The sequence below is a fragment of the Psittacula echo genome (genome assembly GCF_963264785.1).
Source record: "Psittacula echo genome assembly, chromosome: 6".
Lineage (NCBI taxonomy): Eukaryota > Metazoa > Chordata > Aves > Psittaciformes > Psittacidae > Psittacula > Psittacula echo.
In genome coordinates this window covers 23140699-23160452 of record NC_137743.1, presented here as the reverse complement: position 1 = coordinate 23160452, position 19754 = coordinate 23140699, and the positions used below count along the sequence as shown (strand labels likewise).

The 19754-nt window shown below is 38.9% G+C and overlaps 1 protein-coding gene across 1 annotated transcript in view; it reads left to right on the top strand.

Moving 5' to 3' along the window:
- The window catches only part of USP54 (ubiquitin specific peptidase 54), a gene marked incomplete at both ends in the record, with an annotated part of 56310 nt that overhangs the window by 14686 nt on the left and 21870 nt on the right, over positions 1 to 19754 (top strand). Inside the window, 7 exons of the mRNA XM_080621192.1 lie at positions 2768 to 2881; positions 3045 to 3127; positions 5583 to 5688; positions 9401 to 9547; positions 10979 to 11128; positions 12347 to 12515; positions 15734 to 15904. Coding sequence (XP_080477318.1) covers positions 2768 to 2881; positions 3045 to 3127; positions 5583 to 5688; positions 9401 to 9547; positions 10979 to 11128; positions 12347 to 12515; positions 15734 to 15904 — 940 coding nt within the window. The remainder of the gene's footprint in view (positions 1 to 2767; positions 2882 to 3044; positions 3128 to 5582; positions 5689 to 9400; positions 9548 to 10978; positions 11129 to 12346; positions 12516 to 15733; positions 15905 to 19754) is intronic.

The following is a 19754-nucleotide window of genomic DNA, read 5'->3' as shown; positions in this document are numbered from 1 at the left end:
TTTATCTTGCTTACCTATTGGCTGCTCCCCTTTTTGGAAGGGGTGGCCCAAGTGTATTTGTATCTTAGTTGTTTATTAACAAAGATGTTATTTCTTAACCAAAGTACTGAATTTACTACTGCAAGGTAGAACTTCTCTCAGGTAAAGCACCTATCAGAGTGGAGTCATTTCTGTATATTAAATCTTTCATTTCTGATACCTAGCTAATTTGAAGCTTGCACTGTAAGAGATCACAGAAATGAGATAAATGCATATAGCTATTGTAGTTCTTCTCTTAAACTAAGTGGACTGACAGTGGCCTTTGATAACTCAACATATCCTGTCTTTCTAGAATACTAATATAGCAAAACATCATACTTTAATGAGCTTGCTTAAAATGGAAGTACATCATGCCGAGAAAGCCTCAAAGTCAAATAAATTGCATCAGCCTACACAGGAGCCCCTGAGCACAGTTATGCCAAATCATTGTCTGCAGTCCAGCACTTGAATGGAGCTCTGTATGTTGTACAACATGGGAACTTCTGATTTAGTTTCTTTCTTGAGAAAGCTATATAACCTATCTCATACTGCTGTGGAAGTCCCCACAAACAGGTTTGTTAGGTTAACTGTACTGACACAAGGACAGTTAAAATGGGTACAAGTTCCTTTATGAGGTTAAGCTTTAAGGCAGAGATAATTCATAGAATCGTAGAATCATAGAATAGTTAGGGTTGGAAAGGACCTTAAGATCATCTAGTTCCAAACCCCCTGCCATGGACAGGGACACCTCACACTAAACCATGTCACCCAAGGCTTTGTCCAAGCTGGCCTTGAACACTGCCAGGGATGGAGCATTCACAACTTCCCTAGACAACCCATTCCAGTGCCTCACCACCCTCACAGTAAAGAATTTCTTCCTTATATCCAATCTAAACTTCCCCTGTTTAAGCTTTAACCCGTTACCCCTTGTCCTGTCACTACAGTCCCTAATGAAGAGTCCATCCCAAGCATCCTTGTAGGCCCCTTTCAGATACTGGAAGGCTGCTATGAGGTCTCCACACAGCCTTCTCTTCTCCAGGCTGAACAGCCCCAACTTTCTCAGCCTGTCTTCATACGGGAGGTGCTTCAGTTTCCTGATCATCCTCGTGGCCCTCCTCTGGACTTGTTCCAACAGTTCCATGTCCTTTTTATGTTGAGGACACCAGAACTGCAGACAATACACTCCAAGTGAGGTCTCACGAGAGCAGAGTAGAGGGGCAGGATCACCTCCTTCGACCTGCTTGTCATGCTCCTCTTGATGCATCCCAGGATACGGTTGGCTTTCTGGGCTGCGAGCGCACACTGCCAGCTCATACTCATTTTCTCACCAACCAACACCCTGAAGTCCTTCTCTGCAGGGCTGCTCTGAATCTCTTCTCTGCCCAACCTGTAGCTGTGCCTTGGATTGCTCCGACCCAGGTGTAGGACCTTGCACTTGGCATGGTTAAACTTCATAAGGTTGGCATCAGCCCACCTCACAAGCGTGTCAAGGTCCCTCTGGATGGCATCCCTTCCCTCCAGCGTATCAACTGAACCACACAGCTTGGTGTCATTGGCAAACTTGCTGAGGGTGCACTCAATCCCACTGTCCATGTCACCAACAAAGATGTTGAACAAGACTGATCCCAACCCCTGAGGGACGCCACTCGTTACCGGTCTCCAGCTAGACATCAAGCCATAACTACAACTCTTTGCGTGCGGCCATCCAGCCAGTTCTTTATCCACTGAGTGGTCCACCCATCAAATTGATGTTTCTCCAATTTAGAGACAAGGATGTCATGTGGGACAGTGTCGAATGCTTTGCACAAGTCCAGATAGATGACGTCAACTGCTCTGCCCCTGTCCATCAGTTCCGTAGCCCCATCATAGAAGGCCACCAAATTGGTCAGGCAGGATTTCCCATTAGTGAAGCCATGCTGGCTGTCACCAACCACCTCCTTGTTTTTCATGTGCCTTAGCATGGCTTCCAGGAGAACCTGCTCCAAGATTTTGCCAGGCACAGAGGTGAGACTGACTGGTCTGTGATTCCCTGGGTCATCCATTTTCCCCTTCTTGAAAATGGGGGTTATATTTCCCTTTTTCCAGTCATCGGGAACTTCACCTGACTGCCATGATTTTTCAAATATGATGGCCAGTGGCTTAGCAACTTCATTCACCAGCTCCTTCAGGACCCGCAGATGGATTTCATCAGGTCCCATGGACGTGTGTATGTTCAGGTTCTTAAGATGGTCTCAAGCCAGATTCTCTCCTACAGTGGGCCTAGGGTCTTCATTCTCACAGTCCCTGCGTCTGCTTTCCAAGACTTCGGTGTTGTGGTCATTAAGAACCTCAGTCTTCTCCAAATCAAGGGTAGCCAGTTCTCCTGATAGCTTCCGAAGGGGGCCCGCGTTGTCCCTAGTCTGTCTTTTATTTGCAATGTACCTATAGAATCCCTTCCTGTTATCTTTCACATCCATTGATGCTTAAGAATTGGACAGAATAAGCAGTAACAAATCTTTAGCTGTGCTAGGAAATAAAATCAATGGTTAACCTGACACAGCATTGCAAATCAGAAGTGGTAGCCATTTTCTTTTATATCAAAGATATGCTAACTTGTGTTTTGTAAGCGACACTCAAAAATTTATAGGAACCCTCTATCTCCGTAAATAATGCTGACATTATTACATCTGACATGCTTTTGTGATTTACATTTTAACTTTTGTTTACATTTGAAATGATCTAATTTGGTTTTGCTTCTCTCTTCGGCTAGGAAAACCTGTTAATGCGAATTCACTTCCACATTGCAGATGAGACAAAGGAAGATATTTGCACTGCGTCACATTGTGTTTCCCATCAGAAGTTTGCAATGACTTTGTTTGAACAGGTGAGGTAATGATAACGTATGTTATACCAATCACAAGTTCTCCAGTTTCAAATTTTCATTTGTAAGACATGCATTGCCATGGTAAAAAAAAATACAAGCCAGAAGTGCTGCTGTGGAAATACCTGTTTAATTTTGTAATTTATCACATTTTCTTTCTCTTCAGTGTGTTTGTACCAGCTGTGGTGCCACATCTGACCCACTACCTTTCATCCAGATGGTACACTATATTTCCACAACCTCACTCTGGTGAGTTGAAGTTTTTAAAAGGAAGAGAATGTGTGCATGTGTACCTTTTCTTTTTTTGTTTGTTTGTTTTTGTTTTGTGTTTATGGTGTTGCTTTTTGTTTGTTTATTTTTTAAACTGGTATTGCAGTTTGAGCTTTTCCTTCACAAGATTAAATGTCCAGAACATGGTTTGATTAAAAGTTGGTGGAGCTTTGGTAACTATGATAAAGAACATGAGGATTTAGTGGAGCAGAAGATACCAATTTAGGCATGGATCAGTGTGTCTTCTTGTTTATGATTCTGAATCTGACAACTGTAGTGGCAAGGTCTTGTGGTGCAAGCAGGTGAGCTAAGAAAGATGAAAAAAGAATTACTCTGAAAAGGACCTTTGTACATCTACTCCATCCTCCTGTTCAAAGCAGGGCTAAATTCAAGGCTAGATGAGGCCAATTGGGGTTTTGTGCTGAGTTCGGAAAACATACAAGGATAGAAATTCCATGACTTCTCTGAGTTGCTTCTTCCAGTGCTTAACGACACAGCGTGAATTTCTTTTTTCCTTATATCTGATAAGAATTTCCATTTCTGCGTCTTTTACTTCTTTCTCTGTTCATCTCTGCAAAGAGTCTGGCTTATGTTCAGCTTGTCCTCCAGCTTTCTGCGGTGTTGCTCCTCAGCTGTTCAGTGCTCAGCCAGTACTGCTGGACCAGGTGTGCTCCATCTGAGGTGCAAGACTTTTTATTTTCGTTTAATGAATTTCATGAGATTCCTATCAGCTCATTCCTCCAGTCTGTCAAAAACCTTCTGGGTGACAGCACTCCTTTTCTGTATGTTGACTGCTCCATCCAGTTTGATGTCATCTGAAAACCTGATGTGGGTGTATTCTGATTCATCATCCAGGTTGTTAATGAAAATGTTAAATAGCGTCAGCCCCAGTATTAACCCTTGAGGAACCACAACTCTTAGCTGACTGCTGGTTGTGTTTTGGTCCTCTGAGCCTGAAGATCCAGCTGTATTCTACTCAGGCAGTCCACACCTCCCAGTTTGGCCACAAGCATGCACTAGGTGATTGGAAAACTTGCTAGAGACCAAATGATATTAACTGCTCTCACTTCCTCAGCAGAACCCATCGTTTTATGACTGGAAATAATCATGTAGGTCAAGTGTATTTTGCCCTTGATAAATCATTGCTGCCTGCTCTGATGTACTTTCTTGTCCTTCATTCACCTGGAGGTGATTTCCAAGGGGATTTTGATCTGTCATCACCCCAGGTACTGGAGCAAGACTCACCAGCCTGTAGTTCCTCAAACCCTCTTTCTTGGATGGATATGTAGCTCCTGCTTTCTCTAGTTATTGGGGAACTCCCCTGGTCACCATAACCTTTCATTAAAGGAGATGGTCTAGGGTGAGGCATCCCTGCCCATGGCATTGGGGTTGGAACTTAAGGTCCTTTCCAACCCTAACTGTTCTATTGTGCACAGAGCAATAGCTCTAGCTCTAGTCTTCTTTCAGTAGATTGCTGCTCAGTTACAAGCTGCTTAAATCTGATTGAGGTAGGAGTCTGATTTGCTTTTGTCTTGAAATTTTGATTGGGTGAAAACTTCTCTTGTGTGAGATATGTACTTACAGAGCCCCAAAATACTGTCTTGAAAACTGCTAGCTGCTTTTCTCATGCAGATCTGTTAAAAACTACCATTTTACCAGTGTATCAGGAGTACTGTAAAGCATTCCCCCTTATGGCTGCTACCTGCCATTCCATCGAGCTGTAGTTTTCCTTTAGGTCATCAACAGACATTAGGTATTCAGAATATTATTTATTATAAAAACATAAATAATATGTTTTCTGGCCAGGAAAAAAGTTGTGTAAATGGTATTCAGTATTTTATATTAAATATCTCAAATCTTAAGTCACACGATATTTTAAAATCATCAATAAACAGTAATATATTTACTTAAAGCATTTTAAGGTTGAACATACTTTGAGCACTAATATTCTTGCGTACTTACTGTCATCTTTCAACTTGGACAGTTGAAATTAGTTGAGTACGATGCTATTTTTGTATTTAGCTTTATTATTAAGGATGTGCTTTACTGTGCTACTTTACTAGGGTTGTGGTTACTGAAGGAAGGCACTGTTGAGGCAAATACTTCATTTTGAAACCAAGTATTTATCAATATAAATAAAAAAGCCTGAGGCTGGCTTTTAAGATGTAAATTTTAAGCCGAACTACAAACTGTTTCTATTTTAAGTTATAGTTGTTTTCTGTTGCAGTATTGTCATGGAAGGTGTAGTAATTCACACTGAATAATTTCATGATTTTTTCTGTACTATAATATTAAGTGTAAAAATGTTGTGTATTTTTAAGGTTCTTTTAATAAAATTTAAGTGAAACATATACAATGTGGGTTTGTGCTTTTATTTTGTTATTAAACTTTTTTTTTTTTTTTTTTTTTCCCTTGTGCTTTCTCTATACTGAAGCAATCAAGCTATTTGTATGCTGGAGAGACGAGAGAAACCCACTCCAGATATGTTTGGAGAGCTACTACAGAATGCCAGCACAATGGGAGACCTACGAAATTGTCCAGTTAGTATCCTTAGTTTTCCATGGCATGGGGCGGGGGGTTGGGGGGAGAAAGGTACAGAAAGGACAGAAGAGGTTCAGTGTATTACACTGGTGTGTACCTTTAATGTAAGCATTTTCAAGGTTCAGCTCATCATGATAAAGAGAGTTTTCTTGGTGTTTGAATTCAGTATCTCTCACTTAAACTACTGATGTTGAGTGCTTTGACTAGATGAAGTAGTGAGAAGAGGAATAGAAATAGTGTGGAAACTGAAAATGAATGCTTCAGAGAGTTTTGGGTGGAAACTAGAAATGAATGCTTTAGAGAGTTAGAAACCATGAAAAAAGGTGGTGAGGAGGAATAAATTTGGAATGCTTACGTTCCTCTCAAGGAATGGCCACACAATCCGTTCCTGTTCATGTCTGTTTCTGCTAGAAGTACTTATCATATGTTTGCTGTTCAGCTTCACTGAGAGTTGGTGAGGCCTCCAGCAGTAGGATTACATGAAGCTGCAATCATGCTGCTTTCATCCTGTGATGAAAGTTCTGGTATCTTACCTAAAGAAATGGAAATGACAAAGAATTTGGAGGCTATCTTTTTACAGGAAATGTCAGTAAGTTGACGGTGGTTTTGATTAGCTAAGCTTTTTAGAACAGTGTTTCCACAGTTCACCCAGTTTCTTTAGTGATTGTTTCTGTTGAGGCTAGTGTGCTTCATCTATAATAATAGCATGAGAAAGGATTAATTATGGTACAATCTTTTCAGTAGTACCTGCTATGGCACATACAGAACTTTTGCATCAGTTACTAATCGTGTACGAAATCAGTAGTTTTGCTTAGATAAGCTTCCATCCAACTTCATTACTACCTCTTAGTTGGAATAAATTGATCTGTTGACCAAACTGCTAAACCTACAGCTTTCATCCAAAATGTTGATCAGAGTGAAAGGAAAGAGGAAGGGTCTGCTGCTTCCCACTGCCAGAGAGTATTCTGACAGTGAAAAGCTTATAGACTACACAGTATATCTGCAAGAGTTGTGCCAAAGGCAGGAATTATCACAGAAAGTCTGAGGGAGTATTGGCTTGTTTTTCAGTGAGGAGTGTGGGAGAAACTGACCAGAAAGTGTAGGCTAAGTTGTGAGTGATGACTGGCATTTAACCACTTAAAAACAATTACTGCGTATGTCCAGTTGATAGTCACAGGCTGTTTTCTTAAAAATGTTCCATTCTGCTATGCAGTAAAAGTGACAAAATTCAGCTGAATTTTGTCTATAAAAGCTTCATGTAAATATAATTTTATTTTTCTTTAAATTGTAAGGGCTCAGTTTCAAAAAGAGGAGTTTGGTATCTTGTTCTACCTTTTAATTTGAGTATGTCCACATCCAGGGGTGCAGATAAGTATGCAAGAAGAGATATCATCACACTTTTTCACATATTGATTAATAGGTAGGGCAGGAAACAGATGCATAATTGCTGCTTCATATAATGCTACTGTTAGATGCCTCACCAGTCCTCAGTAAAGTAATACAGGCTCTAACAGGAATGGTTTGTGTACATGTTCCCTGGGGGCAGTGTATTTCCATTTTATCCCCCCGCGTTCTGTAATGCGTAACTCTGAAACTTTCACTCTTAGTCTCCATCAAAACATTATTTTGGTTTTTGGAATATTGGCAAATAGTGGCTCATCTGAGTACAAGAAATGAAGGTATTGTATTGTTGTCTAAAAGATTCATATGAGTCCAGCTATTTAGTAACTAAGGCATGGCAAATTTAATAAAAAGACATTCTTTGTCAGGTTGAACTGCTATTTATCTGTGAAATAATCAGTGGGATAAAATTGCTTACCACTAATTGCTGACCCTTTGTTTTTCTATTTGGGAATTTTTTCTTCTGAGGCTTAGCTAAGGATGGCCTAAAAGTCATGCAAGGGAAACTTTTATCAGGATGCCATATTCCTCCTGTCTTGCAGAAAATGATGATTTTAGTTAGCTGAAGGAAAGAAGACAATTTAAGAGTGAGATAGGTTTGTTGTGGTAATCCACAGGAATGCTTGTACTTTGAATGACCCTTGCAAAAAATGTGTGAATACAGTCACCTCAGTATTAAAGCCTCATAAGCTACATTTAAACATGTTGTGGTTTAAGCCCAGCCTGTCACTCAGAAACCATGCAGCTGTTCGCTCACTCCCCCCCACTTCCTCCCCGTGCTCCTGGAGGGATGGGGAGGAGAACCGAAAGATTGTAACTCCCACAGGCTGAGGTAAGGACAGTCCAGTAACTAAGGTATAACACAAAACCACTACTGCTACCACCAATAGTAATAATGATAAGGGAAATAACAAGGGAAGAGAATACAGCCGCTCACCACCCACTGACCAGTACCCAGTCCGACCGAGCAGTGATCTAAGCCCTTCTGAGTAACTGCCCCCGGTTTATATAGTGGGCATGACGTGCTGTGGTATGGAATACCTCTGTGACTAGTTTGGGTCAGGTGTCCTGTCTCTGCTTCCTCCCGGCTTCTCCTCCTCCTTGGCAGAGCATGAGACTCAGAAAGTCCTTGGTCAGACTAAACATTATTAAGCAGCAACTAAAAACATTGGTGTTATCAGTGCTGTTCCCAGGCTGGAAGTCAAAAACACAGCACTGCACCAGCTACTGAGAAGGAGGAAAATGACTGCTACTGCTGAACCCAGGACAAAACATCATTGTCTTCTGCCTGTAAAAATATCTGCCTTTCAGTGCCTTGTTGTTAAACTCGTTTCTTTCTGTTTCTGTCTGATAATTGGGACTGAAATTCTGGATAATTTTCTAGGCTGCTGTGGGGAAGAAATGCTTTATGATCTCTTCCCTGGTTGTAGTGTCAGAAATGAATTCAGTTGTGAAACTGGTTTCTCTGTAGAGATGAGAAACTATTCTCAGTATTAAAATGTTTTGGTTGCTTTGGGTTTTGGGGTTTGTTTGTTGGTTTGTTTCTGGTTTTGTTCTTTTTTTTTCTGGAATTTTGCAGAGGTACCTTTGTGACTTGCCACAGGGCAAAAATGAGCGTTGCAAAGAGACTTTGTCACAGTTGTTGTCTTGTCCCACCGTGTCCCATCCCTGTTGTCATCCCTGCCACCCCAAAACAAGATAAAGCACTGTTTACTAAAGTTAAGTGATAGTTATTAATTCAGATAGCACACTTTTTTCATGATGCTTTAAAGATGCCAGCCAGATCTTCCATCTGCTCTCACATTTATATGAATATCAGTCTAACTATTCTAATACGAGTACCTTGTAAAACAGCACCCAATTTTAACAGAGAAGCAGCACCTGAATGTTTATCTGACACTGTCGTAGAAAGCATCAGTCTCTGTAAATACAGTTTTTAATCTGAGATTCTGATCCAAAGAAAATGAGCTTTCCTTCCAATTGCTAAGAATGTTTATGGACTCTTTCGTGTATGCTGGCTTATCTCTTTTTACAGAAGCCTACTTTTGCACTATGCCTTTTAATCATTATCAGCAGTATGAAAAGAATTGACAATGTTTACTTTAAAACTTGAAAATACAAGATAGTCTTGCTAATGCTCCTTATCTGTGACATGAAAAACTCGTTATCTTGACACTGAGTGTATTATCCGCTGTGTTTCACCACCACCTCTTTGGAAGCTGTACTTTGAAACTTATACTTGTTAGTGCCTTGCCCTAACATTATAATAGGAGGATTATATTCAATGTTTTGTTTTATTTAAATCCTCAGAGTAACTGCGGGGAAAAGATCCGTATTCGTCGTGTGCTGATGAACTCTCCACAGATCATCACCATTGGGTTAGTCTGGGACTCTGACCACTCTGACCTGGCTGAGGATGTGATTCACAGTCTGGGTACTTGCCTTAAACTGGGAGATGTGAGTGTTTTTGTATTTTGACAGTACTTACAGACAGAGTCTTTCTCACAGTAGTCTATAGTAGTGGATTGAGAAAAGTAAAACGTCACCGCCTTTACCTTCTCGTTGTCTCTAGATAGGGGAGTAGAGAGCAGATTGAAGGATCTGACATGTTTCTCAGTGCATCACAACCTTCTGAAAACACTGGCGTATAATTGCATATTTCTTGAATTTCTGAACTTGCTGAAAATTAAAAATTACTCCACAAAACAAAGCTTGTCTGAATAAATAAAATAAAAAAAAATCAAGTGAAGGGAAACTTCATTGGGGTTTGTGCTATTTTCATGAAAATACATGTGTATGCTTTCATTTGAATAACAGGAGTTTGTTTCTGTTTCTTTTGAAGACAAAATGTAGATTGGGGTTGTCTGGGTTTGTTGGCAGTTTCAGTTGTTTGGTATGGTTGAGTTTTTTTGTGCTCCTTTAAATCCTGTTTTCATTGAAGTATGTGGTCATAACACTTAAGAGCTATTTATAAATGAGCAATCTGAGAGGTGGTGGCTGGCACTGTGTGATTGAATGATAGATTAAAATGAGAGTGTTTGGTATCTGAAGGTTTGTGCTCTAAAGGATTCACTTATTCTACATTAGCTGATGCTTTAGAGACGAACTATTGGTATGACAAATTGTAGCTGTGTCTCACTGTAGTGTTGAGCTATTACATTAAGATAATTAAATATATCTGCCCACACATACATTTAAAAAATGCATTGCCAGTGCACAGTGTACCAAAATTAGTTCAGCTTAACGGAAATGGGGTTATGAAACATTGTGGTCCTTGCACAGTAAAGCAGTAATGCACTAGAAAATGAGTCCTGTGCATTTTTAAATAAAACATGGTCAACTAAATAGAAAACAGTTTTTCTCTGTGTGCTGACTTCTTTTGACCTACAAATGTATTCAGTTTATCTTTTATGTGGTGTTGTCATGAATTTGTCTTAGCTTAAGTCAGAATAAATGTCAGCTGTTCACTGTCAGAAATGCTTTGTTTCTACAAAACAAAGAGGAATGAATGTTTTAACAATATTTGATATAAGCAGGCAGCATGACACAGAGAATACAGATTTTCAGAATAGAATGACACCCCAGATACTGAAAAGGTATTCTATTATTGTTGTAAATGTCTTCCTTAAAGTGCAGCCACAGTCTCCCAGATTGACTTGAATTTTGAGAATCTCTTCAGTTGGTAGGTGTCTGTTCCTAGTCTGTGTCACTGGGCTTGCTTAAACATTGGTTAATTACTTGAGTATTTATTGCCTTGTTTTCTTGATCATTAAAGTAAAAACCTGACACCTCTCTATAGTACTTGGAGGTCTTCAAACATAACAGGATGTAAAATTCTGGGCATTTTATTAATTTCTTCTTTCATTTTTATTAACTCCCTTCTTGAAGCTCTTCTTCAGAGTAACTGATGACAGAGCAAAACACTCGGAGCTGTATTTGGTGGGAATGATCTGTTACTATGGAAAACACTATTCTACATTCTTCTTCCAAACTAAAATCCGCAAGTGGATGTACTTTGATGATGCTCATGTCAAAGAGGTGAGAAATTAATGTTTAGAATAAGCTACTCGTGTGTATATCCATACTGTTTTCTACAGATTTCAAGGAATTTTGGATGTTTTTCCACTCAAGATCTGTTGCACCTTTTTCTGAGCAAAGTAAACCCTTCCCAAAAGAGAATATCAGTAGTCTCAGAAGCCCTATTCTTAGTTATATTGTGTTGACTGCCTGTCTTGCTTTTATGCTGTTTTTTGAAATCCTGCAGTTTGCTTGTGCACACAGCTAACATACATCTCTCCCTTGCTGACAAGCAGTATAGCTATTTGGTGCCTGCTTTTGGGGTTCTTTGTTGAAATATCTCGATGCCAGTCTTCCCTAGTGGTTGCTGTCAACAATAAATTTTCTGCTTCTGTTAGTGCTTTTTTGTCCCCTTTTCACTAAGCATGAGGCCCTTGACATTAAAGATACCAGTACTGGAATCTTGGCACACCATTATTACATCCCATTAGCTTGTTTGACATTATTTCACACCACTGCCCTTTTTTTCCTTCAAGTCATGGAAGCGCAAAGAAGAGAGAGGAAAATTTTGTCCTATAGTCATGCCAAGCTCAGTCTCAAAGGAAAAGCTCTAATCCTTGCATTTGTTCAGTCACATTTCTCTGCAGCAAAACAAGGATAGGTAGCACAGTGCTTTAGCAGAATACTTATGCATGGTGTAAATCTGTTAGAATAGGTATTCAGTGTGTTAGGTGAAACCTGTATTAGTGCATTTGGAATGCTTTTGAGATTAATATATGAAATATTCTCTGGCCTATCAAAATGCTTGCAGAGGTTTTGTAACAACAGAAATACACCAAAGTGGTTAGTTTTGACTTAGAGTCTGCTGTCATGCTGTTGATGTATTTTATTATTCATGGTTTTTATGGATTAAGACATTTTAACAAATATTTTTGACTGATACAAAGTTAAAACAGTTTTGAGGATAAAAAGCTTTTTATGGGGGGAAAATCTGAAAGGGAAGGATTATTTTTCTAGTCATGTTTTATTAGGAATTGTAATGTATTTAGCGATAAGATGGTGAATACTTTGATTTTAGTTAGGTTGGTTCCAGACTTTCTTGGACAGTCCAGTTCAATATTGCATATAGAAAGAGTTAAAAAGTGTCAGAGGAAGATAAAACTGTGAAAGAAGTATGACGAGGGCTGAACAGAGCTTATTATATTTTTGTGCATTCTTTTATTGTTGTTGTTAATTCAGATTGGTCCAAAATGGAAAGATGTTGTGACAAAGTGCATTAAAGGTCACTATCAGCCTTTGCTGCTGCTGTATGCAGATCCAAGAGGAACTCCAGTGTCAACACAAGACTTGCCCCCTCAAGTGGATTTACAGCAATATAGCAGGACTTGCTACGATAGTGAAGACTCAGGTAAGCAGTGTCGACTATATGCCTTATACTTTTATGCTGTAATGCTGCATGTGGATTCTTCAGTTTTGGATGTGGTTTTGTAGCAAGGGTTCTTGTTGCTTATCAAAGCTGATCTAGAATTCTGAAGAGGACTGCTAGCGTTTCAACTCTGAACCTCTCTCTTTCCACGACTTTGTTTATTGTTTGGGTAGCAATCTTTTCCAGAAAGGTTTGCAGAAAAAAGCTAAAAAAAAAAATAAAAAAAATAAAAAATTAAGGACCTGATGGCATGGACATAGAGGAGAACAATAACTGATAACTTCAGTGACTGAGTTCATAAATCCATCGTAAATCCTTGTCAGAAAGGGAGCAAGACCAGAGATGCACAAACACATGAAAAAAAATTAAAGGAAGCTGCAGAATTAAACATAGTAGGGAAGTTAGGGAAAAGAAATATTAAGGAAATGTATTAAATGAGTCCTTTGCTAGGATGGTGAAGGGATGTGGGGGGAAGAAATACCATTGAATTAAAAAGAGAGACAGAATCAGTGCAGCTTACCTTCAACGTTTGGCTTGTCTTTTACTTAGATAAAGCAGCACAAGAGATACGAACCGATTTGTGGAGACTGAAGGGGAAGGGATTGGTCAAAGGCTTATATGCATAGGTCATGTTTGCTTCTTCATTTTTCATGGTTTGTTTTGCATTAAAAAAGATCTGCAACTATAGATATGTAGCACTTAACATCTCGGAGGCCTTCAACACATTGCTCCTTCCTGAATTCTTTGTATTACTGATAGTCTGTTGAATTGGGTGTGTCCAAATAAGGTGCTTCAGAGGTTAGAACTTGGTCTGCTCAAGATACCAGTAGTGATCTGAACAGGCTGTTGTTCTGGATAATTGCAGACATTTAGTCACACCAGTGGGGGTTGAGCCCTTATTTAGAATAGATAAATTCTGAGAGAGAGATGCAATTGCAATCCAGACAGATCCAGCTCTTATTTTCAACCAGTTTATATTTAATGGCTTTGCAAAAGAAGATAGTTTCTATTTTTGGGTGTTTGCAGAGAATATCCTGAATTAGAGATGTGTTTTTCAGTTGCCAAGAACATCAAGGCCAAGACTAAAACCAAAAATGCAACCTTTCTTACAGGATTTTAGCCTATTTATACAACTGTAATTCCAAGAATCTTTTACAGTTTTCCTGGCCAACAGCTAACTTTATACTTCAGTGAATCTGTAGGGAATATCTGCTGTCTCCTTATCTATGTGTTGACAATCTACCGGTAATGAAATAAATCTCCAACTGTTCTTAAAGATAAATGCGAATAAAACCCGTGGTAAGATGACCTTCACTTCTCACTTGACAAAATGCATCACAATTTATAAATCTGTCTTCTTGTTCCAGACAAACAAACAAACAAAAAAGGAAGTGTGAAGGAGGGAGAGTGGTGCTCTCTGTCATTTATGAGCACTTCTACAAGCTTCAGATCAATATATGCTGTAAATTTGCCTTGTAGTTCTGCTGGTTGATCTCCAGGAAATACATAGATAACCCTTCTACTTACTGTCTGTGCAGTATCTAATACTGTTGTATTCTAAAACTACTTCAGGAAGCTGAATACAAATATATATATTTAAAGGTGTTTCCTTTCAGATCAAATTCATAAGGCTATAATGAGTAACCTGCTCTTGCATTTCAGAAACACTTGGTGAGTCCTCAAGGCTTATTCTTCTAGTCTGCAATGTTCAGCACTGATTTTGAGAGAATTTATGAGCTACTGTAGGTTGAAGTGCCGGAAGAAAAACATACCCTATACGTTTTCCTGTCAAATAGAATTATTTTCTAGCCTTGGTGATATCCAGGGTTTTCTATCATAATACACCTTTATCAGGTGGCCTGCTTGTCTCTCACTAAGTGTAACTGCAGCTGCTTCTGGATTACTCAGTGTTATTAGATATCCACAGGCCATAATTCAGAAACAAGCAGAGATTGCTTATTCTTAAGCTGTTAATTACAATATTGTACCTGAAATTTTGTCAAGGGAATCTGAAAAATGCCTCTCATCATATCAATATCTGATACTACAAATTATGGAGGAAAGATTGTCAGATGCTGCTATGAAATGTTGTGAAGCTAAATGCAAATAGCTCCTCTTAAATGTTTTTAATTTTCTGTTGAATAAAGACTTCAGTTTACAAATTGTTTTATAGTACTCAGTTCCACAGCACTGATTCCTGTTGCCTGCATTCATCTTTCTGTGACTGTCATTTCCATTAATAGCTGTATTCTATACTTCTTTAGACAGTGACATGTTTTATCTATAAGGAGGTGGGGAAAGTTCTGGCTTCAGAATTTGTTGTCCATCCTTAAATAGGACATCAGCTACAGGATTTGCTCTTACCAAAAACATGAAGTGTCCTCAGGCTGAGTTTGCGACTAAACATAAGAATGACTTTCTTTCTGAATTCCTTTATTTCTTCTTTAACTTCTCCGGTGAGAGACAAATATGAAATGAATATTTTGTATATTCAGGAGTGTATACATCACATATGTAAAATGGCCAACTGTCTTCAAACTGTGTTCAGATTTTTACTTTTATGGACTGAAAGTGGTGGGAGGAGGTTGTCTTTTCCTCTTCTTTGGATGAGCTTAGGAGTAACTGTACTGAATTTGAATCATTTCAGTACCCGACTTGTGCAGGGGATCAACGCTAGCTTCTTGAGAAGGAGCAGGTTCTTTTGCTTTAGATAATACAATTTCAGTATAAAATTTTGCTAGGTAAGCATACGTTTCATAGTAGATTAAATGTGCTAATTATTATAACTTGTGATGTTCTTGTTACCTGTACTAACATTTTGTACTTGACTAATTTTTTAACTTTGACTTTCACTTTGACTTGACAGTGTTGAAAATTAATGAAGAATAATCTGTGTGGTGCTAATGTGTACTTTCAGTCCAATGGACATAGTTTTATTTTGTGTAAAAAAGGATTTGATAAATCTGGAGTTATTGGAGAGAATGAAATAAAGGTTTGCAGAAGGAATGACAATCTCTTTCCCCTTCAAAAGGAGAGGACCTTTCCCATAAGCTTTAGCATCCTTGAATATAAGTTTTTATATTTGGTACTCTGTTTTTCTGTTAAATTTTATGCAGTTTCCTCTGTTTTCTTTTTTTAGCCTTTTCTGACTTTAATAATAGCCCAAAAAGATTGAAATTTGACATTGCTTCGTTCCCTAGGGAGAGAACCTTCCATATCAAGTGATACCAGAACAGATTCCTCTACAGACAGCTATCCTTATAAACAGGCGCACCATGAGTCTGTGGTCAGTCACTTCTCCTCTGACTCTCAGGGGACAGTAATCTACAATGTGGAGAATGATGCAGCTTCACAAAGCAGCAGGGACACAGGTAGCAGATACTCTTATATCTGTGTGATTGTCATTAAATATGATTGCAGTGGATTCCAGGGGAAAATGTCTCTATATACAACCTGTAAAAGCATAGTGAAAAATTTAGTATCCTAAATGTTTTTGGTTTGTAATGAACCATGAGCATTCACAAAAAAATAAGCATGATTTTAAATGTCTTGTTGGCTTTTGTAGACTTCCATCTAGCCAGAAAAACAGTTACAGGCATATTTTCTGCTATACACAATTGTACCTACTGGTTTTGTTACATACTTCTCTAAGCTGGAGTTTGTGCAGTGCCATTATATGTTTTGGTAAGTGCTGTGTGTGCTACTTGCTCATCTGCGGGCAGTTACTTCATTTCAGGAGCGGCAGCTGTCTGGGAAGGGCGCTTTCATCACCAGAATCTCATACTTGGGGACTAAGGACTTTCTATGTAAGTGGGTGTTGGTAGTAATATTTACAGCACCAGGAAGGAGCATAAGATGATTTCCTGCCTCTGCTATGGAAGCAAGTTAACTGAGAATCTGCAGTGAGAAGACAATATATATATATATGTTCCTTCAGGCAGCTGACCACTTTTTAGTTGAAAAGAGGTTAGCTGGAAGTCTGAAGGGTTAGATCTCCTCTATTTCTCAGGCCCAGTGACCCTAGCCAGCCTGTTTCTGCATACAGTAACTCTGACATGACTTGTGAAAAAGTAGTGCATGAGTTAAAGTCAGACTTCTTAAGCATCAGAAATATGATTTGCTAAGTCTGTTTGAAAAGTCACTTTACTGTGCCTTAAGTAGACTTTGTAAGACTATATTAGAGTTGAATCAACTGTTTGTTGCACTGATGTGTCAACAGATTATACTACTTCGTCCTTTTAGTTGCAGAATAGTTCTCTTTTGCATTGTGACTATATATGCGTATTTGGTTCATTTGAAAGACTCTATGATACAAATATATTTCACATCTAAAATCTGGAAAAATATTTCAAGTTAATTTTCTTCAGTACTTTTTGATTCTTCATCAGAGGTCCAACTAACTGTAATACGTGTTTTTAAATAGCCAGACAGTACTTCCATTGTTTTGACAAATACTTAACACTATGTTCCAGTCACAGTCCTAGGTAAAGTGTGAGAAAGAAGTAAAAGTTGGAGCAGAATTTGAGTGATGAGGAGACAAAATTGAAAGTGCTAGTGGAATATTGTTTATATAGTCTGCAAAACTGGCACAGAGTTTATTTGATTAGATTTTCCCTACAAAACTTGCCATGAAGAAGTTAGCAGAAAAGTAGGGTAGGGGGATGGTTGCAAACATTTAAGCATGAAGTTCAGCATGTAACCTTTTGTTATGTCATTTTTAGTGACTTTCTCCTTTTCTTTTTCTTCCTTCTCCTACTGATTCTATCCTGTGTTATTCCCTTCAGCTTAGCCTGTCTCTCTACCTAATTCAGTTGTCCTCATCCTCCCTGATTCAGCTTTAGCTATAGTCAGTCTGCCCCCTTAGCTAGCCACCTGTCTGGGCATTTCCCCTTTTTTTACCTACCCAAAACCTTTCCAAAAAAGTCAGTCTGCCAACTGGTACAACTGCTCAGTCACCAAATGCTGATCCGTGGGGCTATAAAGAAGCCATCCACATTGACCTGTCAACTGAGTCATTCTGGGCAAGAGCAGGATTCTTCATTTAATGGCCATTTACCCACTACTCCAGCCCAGAAAATTATGGACTCTATCCCACATCGTCCTCCAGGGAAGGACCACCATTGGGTTGTATGACCTCAGGCACCCGGTTACTTCAGAATGGGGGCATGAAGAGTGGCTGCATAAGCCCTCTCTTGTTCCTGCCAACCTGTGCTGCTGATGAGAAAAATGTGCGTATTCTGGCTGCCCTATTCATGCAACTGAGATTACAGTGGGAGGGAGTAGGGGGTGTTTTGTCTTAACCTGTTTGATTTCATTCTCTTCTCTAACATACATGCACACAACCCCTATAAGCCCCCAGACTTTTCCTTTGAGTATCACTGTTTGCTTATGAAGCCATCCCATCTCTGGAGGGTGAGGTGTTTAGGTGATACATTCAGCAAGGGACACCTTTTAAGCATACGGTTGGGTACCCAGACAGAAATCCTGGCTTGTTATTATAGTAAATTAAAAAAATTAGTGAAAAATGTTAACATATATTCTTGGTATTGCAATTCCTATAACCATGCATTTGTTGCAGAGGATCTAAGTACAGAAAACAAAGCCTGGTCATGCAGACTTTTGGATTGTTGGCATCTCTTCCATGGCTATTAAATGTCCAGTGACAATAGAACAAAATTTGCAGTTTATGAAAGGAGAAGAAAATATTTATGCAAAGCTAGCAGCCTTTAAATACTTTCTGTTAAAGTACTGAAAGGATACTAACCAAGCACTCCCTGCCAGGTTGAAAGGACGTTTGGGGGAAAATGTTGAACTAGAGAAGTTGTGCACTCTGAAGTGAAGCATAAGCGTCTTCTTGTCTTGATGGGAGCCACTACACATTCTAAGCCACTACACTACTGTTCTTTCAGTCGCTGAAAGATGTGTGAGTCCATGCTGTAAAGGAAGAAGAAAATTCTCCCAAAGCACTGACTTATGCTCACCTAAATGCTGCGCATCTTCTGTCTTCACTGCCAACATTTCTCTTTGACCTACTTAATTTCTTTTCTTTTATGTAATTTTCTTGTTTCTAAAGAATTTGGCTACAGAATCACTTTCTGCTTTGCAAATGAATAGAAATGCGAGTCTTGGGTAGCTTGCTTTTTGTTGCTTGGATTCCTTCCCGTTCATATATTGTAGTATCTCTGTAGCAATTGTAGTTGAAGTGAATTATTTTTTTTTCAGCTGTTGAAAGTACATTTTAATGTGTAAAATCTCTTTTAAATGTTGTTAATTTTTTATGTTAATTTTTAGTGAAGGGGGAAGGCTCAGAACAGCCAGCTCTATAGTCTCAGGGCTGTTAATCCACTATTGGGTAGTAAGGACTTCCCTTTCCTATCACCCTATGCAAGGTGAAAGTTGGAAATGTAAAGGCTAGAAAAAAGTCTTTGTAGCTTATTCATAAATTCCCTTCTTATCCTGCATCTTGCTTGGGACTGCTCATGTGAGTAAAGCCATGCGTGTGTTTGTGCTTACAGGTTTAGGTCTGTGAATGTGTGAGAATCATAAAGTTAAGAAAAAACAATAGAGAAAACTTATGATGTCAAATACTATTAATTTACATTTGATGTGGGGAAATGAGGAATAAATTGTGTGTAAAAGAAAATACTAGCACTCAGACACATGATCTGTAGTAAGGGAATATTGTCATGTGTCAAGCTGATCCATGTTGATGGTTTGTGTGTATGCTCTTAGCTTGTGACAGAAGCAAATTAGCTGGCTTACTCTTGACAGCCAACTGAAGCTTCTTCACTGTAGAGTAAGCTAACTCGTATTACCTAGTATTTGCTAAAGGTAAAGAGAGTGTAGATAAATAGTGCAGAGCAGCTGATGATGTGCCGTAATTTATTATTAAATGGTGATTCATTCATGTGTTTGAGTCTTTATTCAACAGAGTAAGTCAAGCAAGCTGTTGTCAGGAGTTTTGTGTTTGTGGCTGCTAAAACTGAGAAAGTATTCAGGCCGCAAGAAAGTGGTGTCCTTACACTAGAAGACAAATCAGTCAGCTTTTTCCTCTCCCTGTGGATGAGCTCTCATTAACCAGATGGGAGCTGGTTAATTATACTTGTAGGGGCTGTATTTATCTTTTATGACCTTAAAAACTGAACATACTCCCCATACAAAACCAAAAACTTTTGGATACAGAAATTAACCCATACTTGCCAGTTAGCATTGGAATGTCTG